This window comes from Bemisia tabaci, chromosome 7, assembly GCF_918797505.1.
Source record: "Bemisia tabaci chromosome 7, PGI_BMITA_v3".
Taxonomy (NCBI): domain Eukaryota; kingdom Metazoa; phylum Arthropoda; class Insecta; order Hemiptera; family Aleyrodidae; genus Bemisia; species Bemisia tabaci.
This window is the reverse complement of record NC_092799.1, coordinates 26,059,423-26,084,667: the sequence shown is the minus strand read 5'-3', so window position 1 is coordinate 26,084,667 and position 25,245 is coordinate 26,059,423. Positions and strand designations below refer to the sequence as shown.

The following is a 25,245-nucleotide window of genomic DNA, read 5'->3' as shown; positions in this document are numbered from 1 at the left end:
ACTTGGCACTCATCAATTTTTCAGCGCCTAAACGCCAGATTACCCGGATTCTATTTACATAATTCGACGCGTCCACTGATTTATTACGACTTTCCTCGAGGAGCGTAATAGCTGGGGATGCCGGTGACTTAAACAGATTTAGTTAGCAGCTGGGATGATGCAGGCAACACGAAGGGAAGGTTTTAATAAACGAAATCATGAGGGCAAATTTAAAAAAAAAAAAAAAAAAGTTTACGGTGATGCATGCACCTATGCTCCGATGACTATGCAAATTTTACAGGTGTATGCTCTAATCATACGTAGACAGGTCAATAAATCATGTTTCATGTACTAAATGCAGCAACTATGTATTTAATATTTCAGTGATGCACACTGAAAAATTAACATTTCCATTTGACTTAGAAATATACGTCATCGAATATTCCACGAAAGAAGTACGTGGAGAATCAGTTGGTTTGGAAGGAAAATGAAAAGTTTTCCGATCGTTTTGAGAAAATAAAAACCTTATTTTTTTTAAAACAACCGGAATTCTAGCGATAATAATTCAAATTGAAGTATTTTTTGACTCTGACAGATTTTTTGCTTAGTGTAAAGCTCTAAGTAAAAAAATGGATTGATAAGAATTTCAAGATACTCACCGATTTATTTTTCGTCGAACTTTTGCTCGTGGCATCGTTCGAGTGCTGAAACAAAGAAAACAAACACTGGTTAGATACAATTTAAATAGTTTGATTACATTAAATGGACGTATTTATACTGAAAAGAATTATGTGCAGAAGAATTATTAAGAATAAAATCAAAGGAGACTATGGAATGAACAAGCAAACCCGATGCACATAGTTCCTTTAGCATAAATACATCCAGCTTTCGTTGAAAAACATAAAATCAAAAGTTGACGACGAAGTTATTGAGAGCTCGTTAGCTTGTTCCGAAGCGTTTGAAAAAAGTCAGAGTTTTCATCAATTTAGAAGTTGATTTGAAAATGTTTAAAAAAACATATTGAAACCACACTCCTCTCCCGATTTAGCGTAGAAAAAAAATTGCAACCTTTTCATTTGCTAAAAAAGCATACGCAACTTAAAATTTCGACACGCATATATTCAACTTTTACTTTAATTGAAGGACGAGCTACTCGTGAGAATGAGATAGTAACTGATACGAGTTTCCGTTATGATTTTAGCTTTTCAGGGAATGTATGACAGGAAGGTCGACGTAATTTTACAAAATAATCTCTTTGCCCGACGGGAAATTAAGCTGACGTGTATTCAAAATCTTCTCAATGACAAATAATGCGGTGAACTTTATCTTACGAATACCCTCAAAAATATATTCCAGCAACTGACCGACGTCAAAATGAAATTAGGCTAAATTTCTACCACTAGCCTGAATATTTCTATGCGTTTAATGACTTTCTGTGAGTATGGAGCTGTTTCATTCATTTTTGAGGCAATGGAGAAAGTAAAGATGTAGATGCATGATACGCAGCTTAATGGTGAATATTTGTGGTACCCCACTTTTGCACGCAAACGATTTCATCAAGGACCTGGGTGTCTATAGACTTAGGGGAGGAAATTATTCCCTAACTTTTCTATGTTTACCCTCACCAAAATAATCAAAATTCCCTGCTTTTTCACAACAGGACCTGAGGCCCTGAAAATTCTTGTTGTTTCCGGTCTTTCAGTCTACAGCCTACGGATATTCTGAAGAACACGAGTATTTTGAAGGACTAAGACCAGGAGACCAGCTATTTGTACCCAAAACACGACACTTTTCGAGGCGTTATGGCTATACGTTTCACGGACAAACGCACGCATGGCGACGACGGCACGCGGCACGCGCGTGTCCCGTGCCCGGTGTCAAACCGGTGCCCATCGAGCAAACTCAGCCTGTAAATCAAAAACACGTAGAAAACGGTCGAAACTGCCAAGAAGTGTGGCCGTAAGATTGTGCATGTGGGTGGAAGAGCCGAGCTCGGGTCAGACGCCCCCCGCCTCGGGAAGAAACGCGTAAAACCACGATGGAAACCACGAGGAGATCCGCGATTTTGGCGGAAGCGAGGGAGGATGCGAGGCCCGGTGCGAACTCCCAAGTGGACTCGACGAGCGGGACGTGTGCTCCCACCTTCGGGCGGGAATGACATGCGCCGGGTTCCAGGATCCACCGGGCAACAATTTCATCCAACATCTGGACTCAGCTTCGAATCGAAGGACTGCGCTTGTGCTATATTTTTGATCTGCTGATTTGATGCATTCAAACGCTACTCGATTTGACTGCAGGCGCTTATTCTTCTGACTATAATAAGCTTTCTTCCTCAATTAAAGTCCTCCCAAATGTGCTCCCTTCGGAACTACACTCTTCACAATCCACCAAAGATTAGCAGTATGAGCATAGAATTACAAACACAAGTCGCAGGTCTCCTAATGTGTCAGCTGTGGACGCATGTTAGAGGTCGAAAGAAAGTGAAGTGAGGAAGAAGGTGGCGGAGGAGGAGGAGGAGGAGGAGGCGGAGGAACAGGAGGAACAGGAGGAACAGGAGGAACAGGAGGAAGAGGAAGAAGGGGAGGAGGAGGAGGAGGAGGAGGAGGAGGAGGAGGAGGAAGAGGAGAAGGAGAAGGAAGAAGAGGAGGAAGAGGAGGAAGAGAAGGAAGAGAAGGAAGAGGAGGAAGAACATGATGATGAAGAAGAAAACATGACAGAAGAAGATAAAGAAGAAGACGACGATGAAGAAAACAAAGAAGAAAAAGATGAAGAAGATGAAGAAGACAAGGACTAAGAAGAAGAGAAGAAGAAAAAGACGACGACCAAGAAAAATACAAGGAAGAAGGCGACAACCAAGAAAAATACAAAGAAGAAGACGGCGACCAAGAAAAATACAAAGAAGAAGAAGAAGAAGAAGAAGAAGAAGAAAACGACCAAGAAGAATAATCTTTTCCTTCGTCTCCATCGCTTTTTCCCCGAAAAGGATTGGTCTCGAAACAGCACTTTGGCGACGATTTCAAGTTCAGAGTCGCAGTTTAGTAAAATATGTATCTTTTCTTTTTTTGCACAAAAATACTCGTTTGACAACAAGGTAGGTGAGAGGTTAGGTGGTTGGGTCTCACGTGCGGTCAAAGCGGCGCGGCGCGAGGCGCGAGGCACGCCGCACGCTGCGCCTCAAAAGTTAAAACCACTGCCATGCAGCTGCTGATGCTGAATCTCCTCTCGCTCCATCTCATCCAAAGGTGCCTTTTCGTGCATGAAAACATCATCCACAACTGAATTCATTCAAGATTCGGCTCAATCCGGCATCATCGGTTCACTCCTTCTTCTCACGCGACACCCATACGCCACAAGTTCATTGCCGAACCAGTTACCTCCGGTCGTGGTTCCTCGTCCACGTAATTGGCCGACGTTAGGCGCAGACAGGCGGTGCATGTTCAAGCGCGGCACCTTGATTGGGTAGGAGCACAGCACGACCGCGGCTCATGTTGAATTTCAGTTAGATTTCTTTCATTAAACGGTGACCAATTGTGCTGCTCTTTCATTATCACTCGGCACTCGTACACTCTTATTTTGCGGTTTTGTCAAAATCATTACAGGAGAGCGTGGCGTTGATGGGAGGGGGATGGGACGGGGGATAGAAGGGCTGCTGGGAGGTGCGGTGGGAGGGGGTGATGTGGAAAGGGGGAGGGGGGAGGGTAGCATGTATCGACGTACCGTGCCCCGCTTGTCTGAAATCTAGGTAAACCCTAATTGGACTTCATTTTGCAATTAGGAACTATATATTCTGGCTCATCCGAAAAAAACACTTATGCACGTAGGGAAACTAATGGTACATTGTTGGTACGTGTTACGTTGTTTTAAAACTGAACCAAAACTTATAGTTCCTAATCGCAGAATGTTGTACAACTATTACCCCTCTCTTTCAAGGGGACCGCGGTGTATACGAAAAAAAAGGAATAGCAGATCTCATCAGATTTAGAGCTGATTTTGACGCCACCATAAAATACGGTTAAAGCCGCCTATCTAGTAGAGATGAAATTATGGAAATTAGCATACTACCATCATTAAGGTTAATTTCATTATATTTTTTTGGTTGCCATCGAAATCTCCAATGAATATGGTTGGATCCATCATTTTATGGTCTTGACTTCCCCGCAGAAAAATGCAAACTGAGCACTATCCTACCATCCTGGTTATCATTAAGATACATCTATTTGAGGGTAGCATGCTATGCGATTATTTAAAAAGTCATCTTCAAACACTTATAGACCTCTGGATTTTTTTTTTTAAAAAAAAAAAAAAAAAAAAAAAAAAAAAAAAAAAAAAAAAAAAAAAAAAAAAACCAGATGCCTCGTGAGAATGAGATTCCGTAGAGATGGAGGAAAGGAAGACACTAATAACAATTTAAAAAGCGGGTGATAAGGCTAATTTCCACATAACCACCAAAATGTTTCGGCTGAAAACTCAGCCTTCCTCAGTTGAATAAAAACAGTAAAAATGCAAAAATCTAAAAACGTTGTACTTGGCTGTATCCAAAGCGAGAAAAATGTTGTTATCAAAAAGGAAAGGAAGAACTATGCTGGGTTAAAACAAGACCAATAAACATTTTCTGAGGGCAGAGAAGAATGCATATTTGACACCCTGAGCAGCAGGTTTCTGAACGTCGCGCGTCGGTTGTGATGTAGCTCAATAATTCTTCTCCGAAGCCTTGGGCTTCGATGTACAAAAAAGATTCATAGTACATTCGGGCAGCTATAGTCTATATCTTAGATCTGAGCACCGCGGCTCATCGGTGAGCAACGATTTGGGGGATCCTAAACGTGGAGACTCATTAATATTCAAAAAACTTGAATATTGAAATAAATAAATAAGTACGGTACAATAAAAAAAAGGCGATTTGTAAATCAAGATAATGAATGGTTATGATGAAATAAATCACGAGGAGAACATGCTCGTGAAAAAGACCTTGGACTGAAACTCTCTGCAAATATGCTTAGGCACTTCATGAGCTCATGCTCGACCCTTTTCACATGATTTAAAGAGTCTTCAGACATGTGTAAGACCTGACACAAAACAACTATTTGCACTTGAAAGCACTATACGTGCCAATTTATTTGCAAATCTTATCGTCGAGTAAGATTACATTGTTGACTTGTAAGTGAAAGGAATTCAAAAATATTTGATGGAGGATTCCGAGAACTTGTGATTACAGTTCATTTCACTGAAAGCGTCTTACTTACTACACATGCGTATCATATCATATTATTATAAAAATGATATCTCGTTGCACAACAATCGAGAAGTTTTTTCCCGAAATTTTGAGCATCCATTCAGGAATAAAAGAAAGGGCAGAGTGCCAGATCAAAATACAGAATAAGTTATCTCTGACCGGAATATTAAAGGCAGTTTTCTGCATAAAAATCTTGCATTATTTCTGTGTACACAAATTTTAGTAATCCCCGAAAATTAATATGAAACTACAAATACATGCTGTGAAAAATTCAACACTACAAAATATCTTCTCAGGCAATTCGAGCTTAAAGAGGCCAGTTTGTCCGCATTATAAAAAAGCGTGGGTTGCTGATTGAATGTAAATATTATGTATGAAAAGAAACAACAATAATAAATTGCTATGCGCCTTGTCCCTCTCTTTCCTTCTCCTTGTGTATCACAAAACCACTCACCAGAAAACGGGCTGACTGAGCTACGAGCATTAACATTACTTATGGCATTAGGGAAATTTTTCACGGGTTGATATTTTATTTTGATCATTTCTACATATGTTTGTAAACACGCCGAGGGACAATACACTCCAAAAATATTATAGCACTGTCCGAACTGATTCCGTAAAACACAATTTAGCCTCGATAACAGTTCGGGTGGTTTCTCACCAGTGGCGTGGCGTGCTCTGCGATGTATCGATTGTTATGCCATTTAAACCTATGGAAAAGGATCGATAAACAGAGTGTTCGCAGCGAACACCTTAATAATCGATTCTTTACCATGGGTTTAAATGGCAGAACGATCGATACATCGCAATTCACGCCACGCCACTAACTGTTTCTCACACGCTCTGCCTTTGACAATGACAATTTAATGATTATTTATTCGATAAAAATTTGAGGGAAATACAGAGACGGCGGTTTGTCGATACCGACTTTGTGGATCCCGTAAGAGAGCAAACAAAAAGAACGCATTTAAGCGCACCCGAAGAAGCCATAAATAAGGCGGACCCCGGGAGAAGCTACAAGGAAATCATTTTAGGAGGCGAGAAGTTATTTGATTTGAGAGGTTTCACTCGGAGCTCGGAAGATGCGGAGAAAGAGTTTGATCGGTGGACACGGATCGGATTTTAATTAACATATGAATTCCGATTGCCTCCAAGTGGGAGGAAGCTATTTTGAGTGGGCTGTGGGTATCGGGGTATCGGCTTTGATCCGTCCAAAGGAGCCTGGGAGAAATTAGAATAGAACAACAGATAAGATCACGAAGGAATGCACGAGGCAAATATTGGGCTCGGCGGTGTGGTTTTAGCACAATCGTGCGTTGTTTTTTTGCTGTTGATCAAATTGTGAAGCAACATTTTCCTCGACATTGCGAAAGTTTAAAATACTTGTGAAAAGTAGGAGGAAAAGAGGTGTGAATTTAGATAAAAATTTTGATTTCTTGGCAGTGAATATCTCATTGTGCCGAAATTGTACAAAATTCAAACCTTCCAAAAAACATCGAATTCAGCACGATTTTAAGGCGTCGTGCCGGCCAGGTTGGTCTAGTGGTCAGCGCGTCTGCCTCTAGGTCAATGGGTCCCGGGTTCGAATCCCGGTGGTGGCGTCTAATTTTCACGGAATTGGAATTGACGAGTAGATCCGCTGAAACAGTTTCTCCTCGGCCCTAATTCCTGAAAATTGGAAAGGCCTGGAGCATGGAAATCCCACGATGTCTACGGACACTAAACATTGTCTAAAGTTGGCTGAAGGTGCTGGACACGAAGCCATTAGACCAACAGAAAAAAAAAAAAAAAAAAAAAAAAAAAAAAAAAAAAAAAAAAAAAAAGCGTCGTAAAACATTTTTGGCAAAACTGAGTTAGCGACTTTGCCGCTTTCTTCAGTATTAAGTACGCAAGCTGATGTTTTGGGTTTTTTTTTTTTTTTTTTTCTTTTTTTTCTTTTTTTTTTCAATTCCACACGGAAGCGCTGTACAGACGCTGCAATGTGTACAAAAAAAATTGCAAATCAAACCACAAAATTATAAGAATTGCGAAGTTTGTCCTGAGATATCGTTAGATAGCAGTTAGGCGGTATTGTTCATTATCCATCGATATAAATTGCAATTTTTTAAAAATTTGGTTAAACCAAGCGCGTAGGATTTTAGAGATGAAAAAACACGAACTATTAGCACCGATTTTATCCCCAATATACGTGATTCTTAACGCGGCAGTGTAATAAATCCGATTTCCCCGAGTGAAGACGCCAGAAGTCGCGCGAACCCGTTGACGAAGGCGACTGGCTGGGCGCGCGAGGAAAAGGACGATGAAATAATTAAAAAAGCGGCGCGCCGCCGGAAGAGGAGTCGGGCACACGTCGAATGAAATTAGACGATCATTATTAGGGCGTTAACCTTTTTGTTTTGATTATAATGTTATAGCAGCTATTGCGTGTCCATTATTATTATTAGATGGCGCGTACCGTGGACCCCGCGCCGCGCGCCCGCCACGGATTGCAGCCCGGTAATCGACTCGCTTACGACGACGAGGTCTGAGGAGGTGGTGAATCGGCGATAGCCCCCACGGAGATGGCACCTGGAGCATGGATCATTGTTTCGGCTCGATTTAAATTAAGTCAAGAGAAAAAAACAATTGAAGGGGCTTAGGCGGGGACGCGAGGATGTTGCTGTCCCGTCTGTTTATATTGTATTGAAATCGAGGCGAGAAAGTTCGTCTTGAAAATCCTGTGAATCAAGACTTTTTGGGACCTCATGTTTTACGGTGAATTTGATTTGATACGGTGCGAATTTTTATTGCATATATGCTTAAAATAGTACAATGAAGAACAACTTAATCAGCCAAAAATACATGATAAAAAAACAACTTAATTTGGGAAAAGGCTGCAAATGGGGGACGAATCAAAAGAAAACCCGGAAAGTTTCGAAATTGTTAAAATTCCATTATCAACCGGAAAAAATATAAAAAAATATAAAAATAATGGAATTTCAACTATTTCGAAACGTACCGGGGTTTTCTATGGATTTGTCCCCCATTTGCAGCCTTTCCCCAAATTGAGTTGTTATTTTAAAATAGGACATTTTGTCGGTTTGCCCAAAATCTAAGAACCGATATATGTAACTTGCTCTGCGAAACATGTTGAGTTTTCGGCTCTAAATCTGCAAATAATTTTTTGTTGATAGTAACAAAAAAAGAAAAGAAAGATACGTTTAAAAATTATTCGTGCTACGGAAAAATATCTGAAGAGCACATTCTCGAGAATATCCGTATCAATGAGTAACAAATCTAGTAGGTGAGAATGATGCGACTAAACGAACACTCGAGTAATTTTCGGTATCATTTCTGATTGAAGGCGCTTTTTGCATTGGAGCTTTTGCCCGCAATGTAAGTACTTTGACAAGAGAAATCAATAAGTTTAGTTACTTTTTGGAAATTAGGATTCACTTTGCCTTTCAAGCCATTTTGTATGATGCATGGTTTGAGATATGAAGACAGAACAATCTCAGATTAATGATGTAGAAACCATGCATTAATGAAGGTTAATGAATGGCTATCAATGATGATGGTATTATTCGTTGTGATGTCAAAGATCTGATTTTAAAAATTTTAATTCATTGAAATAGAACTAACACCATATTCTTAAGCTTCAAGTTCGAGAGGCTCCACTTTTTATTCTTTGATTCATCGTTAATTAATGATAATGGATTCTAGGTAACCTATATTTGTTAGTATTATTATCAAGAGAAAAAAGGACGGAAAAAGAATTGAAATTTGAAAATACGATTGCCAGATTTGAGTAAAATACTTGAGGACTGGACAAGGAACGGGAAACATGCTGAGTTTTCGAGTCCTTAGGGATGCTCCCTTATATCCGACATCGACGCCCCACCCTCACCTCCACGGACCGAACTTGTCGAGAAAACGTTATTTACAGCGGAAATGAAAATGAGTTGAGAGGACTGACACCCTTCTCCCCCACCCTTGCACCCCCTCGCCCCTTACGTCGCATAGTGACGATCGATTATCGATATTTCCCCATTTTGAGCTATGGTAAAGAATCGATTATTAAGCTGTTCGTTGCGAACACCCTGTTTATCGATCCCTCTCCATAGGTTTAAATGACAGATCAATCGATACATCGCAAGGCGCGCCACGTCGCTGGTGTCGCATCCTTACCCGACACCGAGGATCCCTGGGTGTGTGTACCTATGCTGCCGTGCTAAGGAAAAACGCCGTATGAACATTCGAGAGTTGCCAAATTTCCTTCAATAAAATGTTTATTTTTGAGGGAAATTATGAATATTCTTCCTTGAAATTTTCAGGGACTTCAGGTGAAATTGCGAACGAAATTATCCGAAAAAATGGGGGGAAAATATTCATAAGTTTACCAGGACATTCGTGTACTTTCAAAGGAAATTTGGCAACGCCTAAAGGTTCATACGGCGTTTTTCCTCGGCACGGCAGTATACAGCTCCTGGAATCTCCTCGTAATTACGATTAATGGCCACGCCTGAGACTGAGAATCAGAAACTTATCGATTGAGCGTAGCCTAGTTACGGGGTTTTATATCCTGGGTCAAGGTTTGTTTTCATTGTGTTCCCCGAGAGGACCCCCAATCACATTCGCTCAATCTATCACTGATCTCGGGGCCCCTTTCTCCACTCTGTCGAGAGACGTTGCCGCTGCCACGGAGAGAGGATGAGCTAGGAAAAATGTCCATCTGCATGAATCAAAAGCAGCTTCGATTGAAAAAATGGTCATTCGTTGTCTTCAATTGAATTAAACCGAGGTTGTGTCCTCCCGCTTGCTTGATAGGATTGTCCCTGCCGAAGTGCCGATACATTAGAAAAATCTGAAACGAAGCTAATGGATATGTTGCATGTGTAAGGAATTTGCGATTTGACTGTTGATTCTTATGTAAAAGTTCGCGAAAAACACGATGGTGCCACTGGTTTTCTCTGAAATCAACTCCCAAGCTCAAAAAAAGCTCTCAAGTTGAGGCCAAAATGGAGGGGATATCCCACGTTATCCTGAGAGTCCACCTCTACATCAAGACGAACTCTCCATGCAAAGATAGAGAGCAAATACATTAGCAGGGTTGCCGTGTTTTCAGTTTTGGAGTCCCCAAATAAAGTGGCAGCCCTGTCAATGTATTTGCCCCCTATCTTTGCATGGAGAGTTTGTCTTGATGTAGATGTGGACTCTCAGGGTAGGGTGGGATATCCCCTCCATTTCGGCCTCAACTTGAGAGCTTTTTTGAGCTTGGGAGTTGATTTCAGAGAGAACCAGTGGCACCATCGTGTTTCTCGCGAACTTTTACATAAGAAACAACAGTCAAATCGCAAATTCCTTACACATGCAACATCTCCACTCAGCTAAGATATTTTCTTCTTCAGATTCTTTAATTTCATGTTTGGTTCAATCATCACTCGGCAAAAATTAGCGTTAAGCACCGAATTTAACTTTTACCGCGCCGGATAAAATATTTTAGACTGTCAGAGCGGAATCTCTGAAAGGCTCTGATTATAATTAACCGATTTTACCGAAGCCTCTTTCGATATATTTCGATTTTTCTAGATGCGATTCAACTGGCGAAGCCCAGTGCGCTAGAGTACCTGTATACGGGAGAGTACTGCCATCCCTTTCACTACAGAAAAAGTGAACCGCTCTCTGATTGGTCGGCTACCATGGAGCCCCAAAGTTGGCCCAATGTAAACAAACCCCAGCCCCTCCGCTCCTAGTTTGGCCCGATGTAAACAAACAAAATGGCGACAAAGTTCTAGACGTGATTTTGGATGTGATAGAAATTTTTTCATGATCAACTTCTGAATTGATATCGGATCGACCTTTAATGGATTTTTTGCCAAAAATTAACCTTTGAGTGTGGTTATCATTCATTTCTCAGCCGATAATACGTATTCCTCTGGGTCGAGTTTGTTTACATTGGGTCAACTTGACCTGAAACTGATGAACCAATCAGAGAGCGGCACGGAGATGGCAATACTCTCCAGTATACAGGCACTCTATAGTACGCCAATCTGCGAGGTTGGCCACTGAATTGGCAGCATGGACTGTTAAGAGAGGGGGTGGAAGCTTTACCAGATGAGAACATTATTGAAACATCCAGCCGAGAGCACGGTAGGAATTAATTTTTCGAGGAGCTGATAAACTACTGTAGACTGTGCAGGAAGTCGGGAAACGTGAGACTAGGAGATCGTCGGACGGAGAAAAAACACAAAAACTCGGTCTCGGTGTAAATCTAAATGAAGACATTATAAAGCACGATGGGTTTCCCTGAAACCACTGATCTTGCTTCGCCACTCCATGAATCTGCTGCCCTTTCAGGGTTGCCATAGGTATTCTGAGAAAGGGACCTCAGTCCCGGAGGAAACATGTTTTTAGCGATCCCACGCAAACAATCCAAGCAACGTAATCGGATGAGGCTTGTTGGGTTTTTAGGTTGATGCTACTTCTTGCCGGATGATGGTTGATGAGCAACTAATTGGGCAAAAAATCAAATGGGTTTGCCTAATAGTGAATGAAACTACTTTGCTACATGGATTTTTGCACATTGGGTTGGGAGCACTAAACCAATTGCTTGGGCAAATTACACCTCCAAAAATGTGTAAAAGTTATTTTCGGAAGTCCAACAGGGAAGATAAGGCACAGTAAGGAGTCTCCAGGCTCAATTTTGAGTTATGTCAGAAAAACTCCTTTCTCAGGCTCACAAATACCGTTCAGTTCTCTTCACTTCTTCTACAGAAATACGTAAAATTAAGAGAAAATACCTACGTTGCAGCTACAGAAACACACAATTTAATGACGGTAATTCAAAATGCCTGTCTCTCCGTATTTCTTAAAAAGAAGTTAACTAAAAATTGTACTGAAATCAGGGGCGGTCTCGCCAAAGATACTAGGGTGCTAGAGCATTCCAGAGATTCTGACGGGTAGCTCAAGGTCCCCAAAACTCACATTAAGGAGGACTTTTGGTTAATGGGGGGGGGGGGAGGGGGCACTCGAGAAGAGGGGCCCCGAAAACGTATCTGCACTCCCAGAATTTTCGAGCTGAATCGACACGGATTTAAATTTTCAGAGATAAAAGGTTACTATGGTCCGGTTCTACCATCTTCGACTGGAAGTTCAATCCATCGTCTGGTTGAAATTTGACAAATGCTTGAGTACAAGTGCCCCATACGATTTAGAAATGTCACACGGAAAAAAATTAAATGCTGATTTGGCATTTGAATTGTTAAAAAAAAGCCCGTCAAGTTTCAAATGCTGATTTTACCATACAAAAATGCTAACACAACATTTAAATGTATTCGTTTTTCAGTGGGCGTAGTTAAGTTAGCATTTCTCCAAATGTAAAAGCAGCATTTGAAAGTTGTCGGACATGTTTTTTAACAACATAAATGCTAAATCAACATCTAATTTTTTTTCTGTGCACTATGCAATTCCCACAATTCTTAAAACAGAGCTGAGGGTTTTGCATCGTCGGGGCCGGGCGTTGACTTTGAGGAGGAGTCTAAGATGCAGTCTTTAGTGCCAAACTTGGCTTCCTCGTGCCACTGCCGAGTATCAGCTCACGAAATCTCCGGCAAACTCACTCACTCCTCGCTCAAACGGGCACTACTTACGCTAATTTAAATCTAAACACTGACTCATGGGATGGCGCGCCGTTCCCGGACCGAACACGACTCCTTGAGATCCACGACGGAAGCAATATCGGTAGCCACCCGTTTCTCATACCTTCGTCGGAACGTAATGGTGGTAGAAAGAACACCCTGAACCTCTACCAGAGGCAGGGCGGCATGAAAAGTAAGAAAGAAATGAAAGATTGACAATTTCAGTGAAGTATTTCATGAAATTTCACGAGGCTGAGAGATATTTCATATTTTTCAGGGGCTAGAGTATGCAACCCGCACTAAAACACACAAAAATAGAAGAAAGTCACAAATATCGGTAGCCACCCGTTTCTCATAGAGTACCTATATTGAGAGAGTATGGCCACTGGGGTTACCACCTCTGATTGGCTCAGCCATCTTAGGCTAAATGGAGCCCTTAGGACCCAAAAATGGCGGACGCCATAAATTAATGTAATGCAAAATGACTCAAAATGTAGTTTTCTTTGCTTATCGTAACGAGAAATTTACTCAAATGCACTATTGCGACATCTTTACATATTTTTAAGGCTAATCGTGTGCAATTTTTGAGAAAAATTATCTTAGATGTAGTAAGGTTGGCAGCAAGTGCGGTTGGTGATAACCGTCAAAAGTTTGCAATGACCCCCCTCCCATCCACAAAAACCAAAACAAAGCACCGCCATTTTTGGGTTCTAAGCCTCTCCATGGAGCCCAGTGGCCATACTCTCTCAATATAGGTACTCTAGTTTCTCATACCTTCGTCGGAATGTAATGGTGGTAGAGAGAACAATCTGAACCTCTACCAGAGGCAGGATAGCATGAAACGTAAGTAAGAAATGAAAGATTGGAAATCTGAGTGAAGTATTTCATGAAATTCCACGAGGCTGTGAAATATTTCATATTTTACAGGGGCTGCAGTATGCAATCCGCACTAAAACACTCAAAAATAGAAAAAAGTCACAAATATCGATAGCCACCGCGTTTCTCATACCTTTGTCGGAACGTAATGGTGGTAGAGAGACCACTCTGAACCTTTACCAGAGAAAGCAGGGCGGCATGAAACGTAAGAAAGAAATGAAAGATTGGAGATTTCAGTGAAATATTTCATGAAATTTCACGAGACCGTGAAATATTTCATATTTTTCAGGGGCTAGAGTATGCAACCCGCACTCAAACACAGACAAATAGAAGAAAGTCACAATTTTTGCGAATGTGTTTGCGAAACATGAGAAGGGACCGATAGTTTTCAATATCTTTCATAAATTCCTGAAATTTCAAGAAATATTTCACGTGCAATTTCAAGATTTCATTCTTCGTGAAATTTTGCCACCCTGACCAGGGGGAGGACCTGCAGAGGCACCAGCTGCCTCGCAATCGTTCGGAAAGGATAGTGATAGGATAAGATAGGATTCGGATAGGATAGTGCATGGTAGGTTGTTACTATGTGATTAGAGAAAATTTATTTCAGAAACCCCTCACTGACAATTTGAGAATAGGCGACTAGACAAGGTCTGAGGTCGTAGAAAGAGCCACGTGTTTTTTCTTCAAAATCCTCCGTAGAAAACAATTCACACGACACACAGTGTATCAAGTCAATTAGAGAGATCGGACATTACATTTTTAACTAAATGCATTTTGTGATTTTTGGAGTAATATATTTTTCCGTCTGAAGGAAAAGCTATCATAAATGGATTACATTTTGCAATACGGAACCACTATTTATGGCCCATTTTAGAAACAAAATAGATGCCATTGGTTTCCCTATACAGATATGTATTTTTATGGAAGTGCCAGAGATAGTGATTCCTTATTGCAAAATGTAATCCAAATATGGTTGAAACTAAAGGAGGGCGAGTCGAATTAGCAGAGATTTGGCGTAGTCTGCGTTTTCGGTTGAATACTCTAAATTCTCTTCTTTTAGCCACAACAAAAAGGATGTCATCAGACATGCACATCATGGGCAAGAACTACTCAGTTTCTTCCGCACTCCATCCTCCATTTTAACGGTGCCAACAGTCGATTCTTTTAATTTATGGGGTCGCAAGTGTAACACCACTCCTGACACTTGCTAATTGTTATTCTTCTTGGTACGAAATCTAAAATGAGACCGAATGTGCGATCCGGAGCGCAGAATTTCAATAACGAGCCGTTCGGATGCAAATCCTTGCAAACGCTAAATTTAAAAATGACAGGAACAGTCATTATGACTGGGGAGATTTATGACTGCTTCGACAGCTGCCATGTAATTGCATCAGAGCTCTTCGCTCATTGGTCCTTCCCTCTCTTTAACGACTTCGGGGGAAACAAGGAACTATGGCAAAGCCAATTTTAGAGAGTAATCTCTCGTTAACTCGTGAAACATCGACTCGGCTCTTTTGTTTCAATCTTTCAGCAGAGTGCCCTACTTTTTCAATCATCATGATCGCACTTTGTAAAGGGATTATTAACTCAAAAGTTTCCGGAAGTTAAACAAAGGAGCCGTCTCGGAATAAGTGCATTTGTCGCTTTCTTCAGTTTTGCATTGATTTCTTTGTACTCGTCGCTGTCAGAAATGTAGTCCTGGATTTCATGTTTATCTGCCGAGGAATTTTTTTAACTCTCTATCATGCATAGTAGAAATAAATTCATAGACTGCTCCGCTTAAACCATTAATTTTTGTTTTGGTAGCATGAGGAACCTCTTGAAAATCTATTTCAAACTTTTTTTTTGAAGTTCCCACCCACCAAAAGCCCAAGATAATTCTCATTCACAACTGATTTAGTTTTTTACTGTTGTTGAGGCAGGTGCCTGCGTTTTAAGTTTTATGTCCCATTGTATTATTGTTTAATTAGGGTAAAAACATAGAACGGTTGTAGAGCGTTTACCTGCAGTCAAAATCATGATGCCAAGCAACTACATTCATGTGATAAAGTTATAATCAGAACAGTCATAAAGATATACGCTATAATCCAGAGAAAATTGCGAAAACAATAAATTATTCAATGTTTCTTTCATTGCGATTTTTTTCCGTAATTATCTGCATAGAAGTAGTAGAGGGGTAATTTAAAATTTAAATACAGGGACACACGCGTGGGAACGATGTTTGATTTTACGTTGCTTTTAAACACAGTCAGAAGTCACCGGTGGTGAGTATTATTTGGACCGTGTTAATCAGAAAGGAACCAATCCACATCAGCTATTGCCAAATTCAACTGGACAATTTAATTTTTTTTACAAGAGAATGTTTGTGCAAATCTCTTTGAAAATTTCCAGGAATTTGCTTCGCTCTATGCAGAACAATCACTGAAATTCACACAAAAATCTGCACAACCGTTTTCATGTTAAAAAGTAAATAGCCCGATTCAATTTGGCAATAGTTGTTATGGCTTGGTTCCTTCCTGCTAAATGTGGTCAATTTGCATCGAAATTTTAGGATGAATAAATAGACAAAAAAATATCGATGGTGTGAAGACAAACTGACTCACCTTTCTTAAGTTTTAAATTCAGAGGGCCTTAGCTGGAAGGAAGAACCGACTGAAACTCGTAGATACTACTACAAATTATGAGGGAGTGACTGATAATTTCCGCGAGTAAAGGTGTGATTTATGATAGAGGCAAAAGGTTTATAAACTGACGGAGAGATAGAGAAAAAAAAATTGGCACTTTTCGTTTTATACTAAAATCCGCTTCAAGCGAGTTTAAACGTTGGAGAAAACAGGATCTTACGCTGTTTTTCAGCTATTTGTTCTAAAAAAATCTATTTCGTAAACGTGAGTCGGAATTGTAAGTATCCAAAATCATCCGTTTGAGTTCACAATCAGAATCCAGTGATTCCCGTTTGAATACTTTCAGCTTTACTTTAGATTCAACGAAACAGATTTTTTGGGAAGAAACAGCTAAAGCAAGCCTTTTAGTCTAGTTAGGATAAGTTATTTTTTTATCAGAATATTAAAGAGAACTAGTAACTTAGCAGCGTCTATGCAATAGCTCGATGTATTTTTTAATCCGGAGTAGAATCACTTTTATTTGGACCACTTTATGCATCAACTTAAAAATTTGCACGGGCGGAAAAAGCACCCAAAATTACGGTTAAATTACGACAAAAAAATGTTATCCATAGCTCATCACCAAACCACACACCGGGTAGAAGTCGGAAGAAATCGATGATAGATTTACAGGTCAAAAATTGAACGATTAATCAATCGTGAATATCGTAACGCGCGAGATTCGGGTGAAAATAAATGGACGAGAGTCGCGCAAATTGCATAAGCGACTGCAAGACGGCGCGAAACGGCTTGCACGAACTTCCCGCTGCTGGGCGAACGCGACAACTGCATGGGAAAGCGTCGCGTCGTGGGACTAGGATTTTTCCGCGCCAGTTTTCTGAGCGTAGATCATTGCGCACCCTCCCTCAACCCTGCCCCGACCTACATGCCCCAACCGACGGCCCCGTCCTTTTAAACTTATCTCCTTCGCCCCTCTCCTTTGCCCTGCACCAATCCCAAAGCAAACGTGGATCCATTTACATCAAAATTTCGGCGATGGGGTCAGCGGAGATCGGAACATAGTATTTTAGAGACCCCGCACCAGCATTGATGGATCCAGCAAAGTGGCGATATTGTTTTTCTCCATTTAAACCTATGAAAATGTATCGATTCGTGGAGAGGCTAGGTGCTCCGACAAAAATCGATTATTTAACATAGGTTTAAATGGAGGGAATCCGGTGTTGCCAAATTGCTGGATCCCCCTCTGCGCACCAGCAATCCAAGCGATAAAATTGGATGAGAAAAAGGGTTATATTCGAAGGTCAGCGCTACTTTTCACCTAATGATGATGGATGGGTAACTTTTTGAGCAAACCTGCGATTGAAATTCGCTTACAGATGGCTCATGAATGTGAGGACGAGCACTACTCCACTAGGCTAGACTTGGTTTGATTAGGTTAGGCCATAAGGACATCATTAGAAAAATCTGAGAGTTGATTTCCAAGAGTGACTGTTACAAATTCAAATGAAAAAGTTGAAACGGAATAGCCCGAGAGCCAGACGAAATTTAGTGACAAAATCGTGACGCAAGTTTTGACCATTAAATCTGCACTGACACGGAAAATGCTTGTCAGCCACGTAATGGCACACGCTACAACGTGGCAGACGACCATTTTCCATGTCAGTGCATGTAAGGCTATCGCTTTTAAGTGGTCAAAACTTGTGTCACGAGTTTGTCACCAAATGTACCCTAGCTCTCGGACTATTTTTTCATGAAGAGATCTAATACAGAATTCTTCCGACCCCTTTCAAGCAGTGGCGTGGCGTGAATGATCGATTCTATCGATATTTCCCCATTTGAAGCTATGGTAAAGAATCGATTATTAAGGTGTTCGTTGCGAACACTCGGTTTATCGACCCTTTTCCATGAATTTTATGGTAAATCAATCGATATCTCGCAAAGCACCGCTTTCAAGGAGCAGACCTCGTTTTTCCCAGAGAAAAAAGATGGTTCCTGTTCGGTAAACACCGCTCAAAGGAGTACGCAAAAAACAGAGGTAAAATCCCCTGCGAAAAAGCATTAAACGGATGTGGCGGAATGGGATATTTTGTTATGATGGGCCGCGGCCGAGGCTAAGGACCATGCTGATGTGCTAAGGAAAAACGTCGTATGAACATTCCAGAATTGCCAATTTTCCTTTGATAGAATGTTTATTTTTTAGGAAAACTATGAATATTTTTCCTTGAAATTTTCAGGAACTTTAGATCAAAATACGAAGAAAATTCTCTAAAAAATTGGGGGAAAAATATTCACAAGTTTACCAGGGAATTCGTGTTTGATGAAAGGCAATTTGGCAACGCCTGAAGGTTCATACGGCGTTTTTCCTTAGCATGCCGATGTGAATCGTAGGAAATTTGAGGCATCCTCTCTGCAACGAAGCGTTTACCCGCGCGCTGCCTCCTCAGTTTTTGACGGGCTTCTCCGAGAAAACATTCCGCGAGGCATGAACACGAGAAATAACAAGAAATATCGGATTTCAGCGACAAGCCGCATCTTTGCTGATCCTTTCTTCCTCCTCTCTGGGGTCAGTTAGGATGTGAGCCCGAGAGGCCGTGAGACGTTAAACCCCTAACGTCACAAACCATTGCTCCGATGAGTGATCACACTTAGGCAAATGAATTGCAGGAAACTCTTGTGGTTACGGGGTTCTCATTCTCAAATACTTAGGCGGTTCTGCGGGGGTGCCAGTAGGTGCCGGGCACCCCCAAGCAAAAATTGAGTACGGTTATCTGAACCGTGAAATTACTGCTTTTAAAGACTCTATGTATTCGCTCACACTGAGAAAAAATCCCAGCAATTAATTGAAAATGTTTTCAACAGAATTAATATTGGTAGCCGTGTTTTACAAAGATCCTACTGTTTTTTTTATGGTAAGATTGTAGTTTTGATGGAAAGATTTGCTAAAAATTTTCTACGTTGAGTTTATAGGTATTTAAGTAGAGAGGAAGGAGAGAAAAAGAGAAAAGGGGGTAGGAAAGGGATAAAACTTGAGAGCCGAAACTTAGGCCTCCCCTGAGCGACCGTCCCCTTCGGGGCCGGAGGTCTAGAACCGCCTATGCTCAAATACTCGTCATTTCGTAAAATGGACTTCATAGGGATGTAAAATTATTGCAATGTATTAATATTCCAAGTGAAAATTTCGCGGCAAAGTAAAAGGCGAATTGCCGAGAGTAGATTATTCCAACAATGTCGGAAGGATTTTTTGGGGGGTTTATCGCCATTGATTAAATATTTACATGAGGTTAGCAAGTTTCTACGAACTGAAGAAGTGACTTAGGTCTAAAAGTTTACTTAGAAAAGGCACCGCGACTGATCCATTTGACATTCGTCGGCTATGCGAGTTGGTCCAGAATTACTCTTTTTGACTCTCAGACTGCATGAAATGACATAGTCCTGGACAAGTCTACATTTCCGCGAAGTCGGAAGGGTTGCAACCAATCAAAGGAGGGAAAATGCTGTGTTGAAATCAAGAGCTAAGCTCAGTTTCTTGATGAATTTTGGCCAAACTTGGATCCACTCACTTTTCGACCTACCTCGGGAGGTGAATTTCGTTCTGTTGTAAGGGGTTGGCAGTAATTTAAAAACTTAAACAAAATCCAGTCGGGAAATTTCAACTTAAGGTGCTGTTGGTTTCCTTTAACATGTCAATTTCCAAGTATATTCTAGAGACCGGGCATGGCTGTTTTCCCCAGTCTTTGAAAGAAGCAAAGCAACGAATGGCAAAAATAAAGCCATGTGGAATACAGCCGTTAAAATACCACATGAAAATTCAGATGTTGCCAAAATGTTGGTGATACACCTCAAATTTTCTTAAAAAGGAATGCATGTTTGATTCTTTAAATTTTTCGTAGCATTTTATTCACAGGTCAATCTAGTTAGTCTGCAAATTTCAAAGAAAAATATTCACATCCTGAAATGTGAAATGAATATCATGTTCAGAGAAATGCAACGCTCGAGTAATCGTAGAGCGATTTTCCTTAGCACAGCAAAATTCGTCGTTAGTCTTTCGGCTAGTGTCTGCAAAACGCCTTCACTTGCGTGGGTATGCGCAACACGGACATCCATGGAGCTCGAATAGTTGCACCCAGGCGTTATAACCTAACTCGTTTAGAATCCGTCGCTTCGGTTGTTTCTCTCACACCTTAACTTAATTCCAGCGTTGCCTATTGTGCCGATGAGGTAAACCGTCACTGATTTTTCTTGCGGCATTGCCAATTTTCCGATAAATGCATTATTGTAATGCAACGTTGCCGGCCCTCGAAATCGCATTAAATTTGGTATCTGAGCATTATATGTGAGAATTCCTTTAATCTACTTTGATTAGTCGTTCTTCACTTAAATGTTTTCTTATTCCCCCTTCAGGAAAACTAGTTTGACGCTTGGTGCAAAATTTTTGAAGAAATATCCTGTGGATCCCACGGACTTTGGAACAAAATCTATGACTATGCGTCTTTCGACAAAATGAATATTTCCTGTATCAAATACAGGGAATATGTAACATCACATGCTAACATACACGAATATGACTTCCTAGACGCAATGGCGGAACTACATAATACAATAAAGTCTGGTAAATATAAATAGTGAAAATTTAATTATATTCTACTCATTCCCTCCTAAGATGTGGGCTGCGTTTAGTAAAACACTTATTGAGAAGAATTTTTAAGATAATTTTTCCTTAAAAGTTTTATACATACACTAGCTCAAAGAGAGAAAAACATCCCGAAAAATTCCGAAGAAATATATTCATAACTTCTCCGGAAATGTAGAATTAAATCACAGGAAAATCGACAACGCTTAAATGTTCATACGGCGTTTTCCTTTAAAGATCCTTTTAAAAAGGAATCCCACTCGAAGCCAGTGGCGTGGCGTGCTTTGCGATCTATCGATATTTCCCCGTTTGAAGCCGTGGTAAATAATCGATTATTAAGGTGTTCACTACAAACACCCTGTTTATCGATACTTTTACGTAGGTTTAAATGGCCGATCAATCGATAAATCGCAAAGCGCGCCACGTGACTGCTCGAAGCTGAGACGAAGACTAGGTTCGACGGGCTCTTAATAACCATTAATTTCGGATTGACACTCTTCAACAATGGTGTTACGTTTTAATTACAGGTGCGACTGCCGCTTTTGACTCTCTACATGCAAGCGGGAGGCATTTATCATTTGTAAAGTAGATTGAAATTTAAACGACGGATTCACAAGGTGTTGCAGGTAATCTTCAGGGGGCAAGGACATTCCTCCTCCTCTATTTCCCTCCGAGCTTAACCAGACTTGCGCGGGATCCCATGTTGCCGTTCATGATAAAGGGCGTGCACTTACAGAGCCCTGGAAAAGGGAAAGAGCCTACACACAAATTCTTCGCTAAAACAATCCTATTTTAAATTTTTCGTAGAGGACAATTCACGCGAAGCGAAATTCCAAAATCTACTGCTAGGCAAGGTTTTTTTTTATTTTATTTTATTTAATTTTTTTAAATTTTTTATTTTTTTTTAAAATTTTAAAATCATTAAAACATCATTCCTCATCCATCATTCCATCATTCATCATTCCTTATCCAGAAATTAGAATAATTCACCTCCTCATACCGGAATTAGAATACGGGCTATATTTGGAGAATGCGCAAATTACCCTGCTCACAAGAAGTACAAACCAAAAAATATCTGTGTCAGATTTATTTTTGCCATTTGACTAATGTTAGTCGTACATTTTTTTTCTCCTACAGAAGCTGATTTTCTATTTTTCATTGAACTTTCCCACTTTGTCCTTAAAATTTTGAGGAAGAAACATTGGATACTAAACTTTTTGTCTGGTGCCCCATTTGATTTTTTTCTTTTTTCCCACCCTTTTAGTTCAGCTAAGTACGAAGGGCATACAATTGAAAATAAAATGCTATGATATGAATAGGAGTGCTTACTTTCAAAGAAAACATTTTGCCGTATTTTGTACTTCACGAAAAAAAATGAGGTAGCATTTACTATATTCTTGTTAATAAACGGCACAACCAGAGAGTATGGTAACTTTCATCAAAATTATCGATAGGATTTTTCCTTGTTGTGACAATAATTTTGGTGAAAATGACCATACTGTCGGTTGTGCCGGTTTTTATTTTTAACCTGAGTATGGTAAATGCTACCCAACTTTTTTTCCGATACCCACACCTCTCAACTTTTTCTACGTACAGGATTTGTCATATTTCGTATCTCAATATCCACACCTCTCAACTTTTTCTACGTACAGGATCATTTTTTTTCTATGTTTTTCTTCACCTTCTTTTTTTTTTTTTTTTTTTTTTTTTTTTTTTTTTTTTTTTTTTTTTTTTTTTTTTTTTTTTTTTTTTTTTTTTTTAAAGTGTGTTTGCATTGGTTTGTTCGTAAAGTTTACGCCCGCCGTATGCCACAAAAGTAGAAACATTCGAGGCACCACGTATCCTGTATCCCAGAAGAACCACGTGAAATCCGGCAAGGGCGGCGGAGAAGAGCCGCGTAAAGCGACGGAAAAAAGGCAAAGGAGACCGCTACAATAAATAAAACCGCATGTTGCTCGGACCATGCTGATGGCTCGGTAATGGGTTTTATAATACCAACTTCCCGCTCGTGCGTTTCTCAGAAGTTGAGGTTAGGCCCTCATCCCGGGCGCGGGAGCACGTCACGGACCCAGGACCGGACCAGGGAGCCTGGATCTCGGATCCTGGACCCGGGATAGGGGAGAGTATTAGTTATCTATATAAATAAAATCGTTGGGGGTTTCACTGTAACGCTTATTTCTGGAGTTCTACCGGACCGATTTCGACGATGCTTGACTCTGGTTAAAGCCCTTGACGTCCCGATGTCCGCAAAATTTTCAGACTTCCAAATTTTTCAGCCTCTTTCGCTTAAGACGCTTTTAAAGCCAAATCCACCCCCCTCCGACCTTAAGTTTCCGAGAGTTGCGGTATGTTTCCGTTGTAACGCCTAATTTGAGAGATCTACCGGGGCGATTTTTACGATTTTTGGGTCGACCGCAAGCTCCTAGCTTCTAGATGCTCGCAAAATTGTCAGACTTCCAAATTTTTCAGACTCTTCTTCCTGAGACGCTCTTAAAGCCAAATCCACCCCCCTCCGGCCTTAAGTTCCCGGGAATTGGTTATGTTCCTGTTGTAACGCCTATTTTGAGAGATCTACCGGGGCGATTTTTACGATTTTTGGGTCGATTGAAAGCTTCTAGCTCCTAGATGCTCGCAAAACTATGAGAATTTCCAATTTTTCAGCCATATCTGTGTAAACCGCTGAGAGATGCAAATAGACCCCTCTCCATATTACTACTACACAGCCTTCACCCAACGCCGAAGGTCCTGTCTGAATAAAAGGAAGCCGCCCCAGCTACGTGGTTCCATAAAACTGTCGAAGCGACGCGATGACATGGGTTTTCCCGTCCTTTTGTCTAACAACCCTCGAGCCCGAGACTGCTCGCTACGGGATCGCAGCCCTATTGTCTCATATGCCAAACAAAATCTGACCCTCAAAATTTAAAGACAGTAAAAATGCAATTTTTTCTATCATTCGGAAATTGTTTTTACAGTGTATATTTTTCGATTCGCGGTGAAATTTTGAGCAGAATGGTGGTCAAACTAATGAAAATTCATGATTCTACGGTACACTAAGATCGATACCACAACTGCTGCATTTATAACTTGCTGAACGATATTTCCGTTACTTATCAACATATCACGACGAAATTTAGTTCATTGTAATATACTTTTTTAGCAGAGCGTAAATTTACTGAGAAAGTTGAAATCGAACCCGATGAGAGAAATTTCATCAATTCTTTTGGAGCTCCAATAGGCCGAGCAGGAAGGGAAAAAAGGATGACGAATTGAGATCTATTGCTGCCGCCTGGTCTCCTGACTGTCCAGGCCCAGCTGTTCTTGAACGCTATGACGAGATTTTGTCGGCAGACGAGTCAAAACATGATTTTCCGACCAGGGAGCGACATCCAAACCTCGCGCTAATCCTCTCATTGTATTTTTATTGGAGTTATGTCCGAATACTTTGAAGAAAACCGAAAATGGTCTCTTTTTTAAAGCGTAGTGTTTGCAATTCTGCCCTGCTAAGGAAGAACGACATATGAACATTCGGGAGTTGCCAAATTTTCTTCGATAAAATGTTTATTTTTGAGGAAAATTATGAATATTTTCCCCATGAAATTTTCAGACGTTTTAGATCAAATTAAAAACAAAAGTATCCAAAATTTTCAAAAATTTTCCTGAAATTTAGTGGTTTTCCAGGGGAAATTTGGCAACGTCTGAAGACTCATACGGCGTTCTTCCTTACCAATGCAGAATTATGTTTGTCCCTCCCGTTACCCCTACATCAGCTACCTTTATCGAAGAGCAAAGGAAAACCGTGGGAAAAAACAGGAAACAAAATGTTTTCAGGACTGAATTGCTTCCTTTGAATTGCTTCCTCTGAGTTGCTCCGAAAATCAGTCTATTCGTGTACGCTGCCAACTTAGCTGCATTCTGCACCTCGAGAGCAACACTGATTAGATTTCGAAATCTCGCGACTTTTTGAGAGGTTGCCCATCGCTCATCTGCTTTCGTCGGATACGTTCTTTTACGGTTATGTTAGTTGATCAATGGGTACTTAACAATATCTGCTCAATTTTTCTTTCTTTTTTCACGGAACAGTTCCGATTTGTGAGTGTCCGATATTGAGTGATACTATTTTGCCTCTGTATTCGCGAGATACGTTCTTTTGCGGCCGCGCCAGTCGATGAATGGATATTTAGCAATTTCTACTCATACTTTCTTTCCTTTCTTTTTTTACGGAATATCCTCGGTTTTTTAGTGTCCAACCCAGTGCGAGGCTATTGTACACCTGTTTTCGCCAGA

At 40.6% G+C, this 25,245-nt stretch overlaps 1 protein-coding gene across 10 annotated transcripts in view; it reads right to left on the bottom strand.

The window, feature by feature from the left end:
* Positions 1–25,245, bottom strand: part of by (focal adhesion protein tensin) — a 553,251-nt gene that overhangs the window by 128,021 nt on the left and 399,985 nt on the right. For 9 of the 10 annotated variants that reach the window (XM_072303044.1, XM_072303043.1, XM_072303048.1 and 6 more), the window contains one exon: positions 639–683. In XM_072303044.1, the coding sequence (XP_072159145.1) occupies positions 639–683 (45 nt within the window). Of the gene's footprint in view, positions 1–638; positions 684–16,310; positions 16,922–25,245 lie in introns of those variants that run through there. The other variant, XM_072303049.1, reaches the window with a different exon arrangement.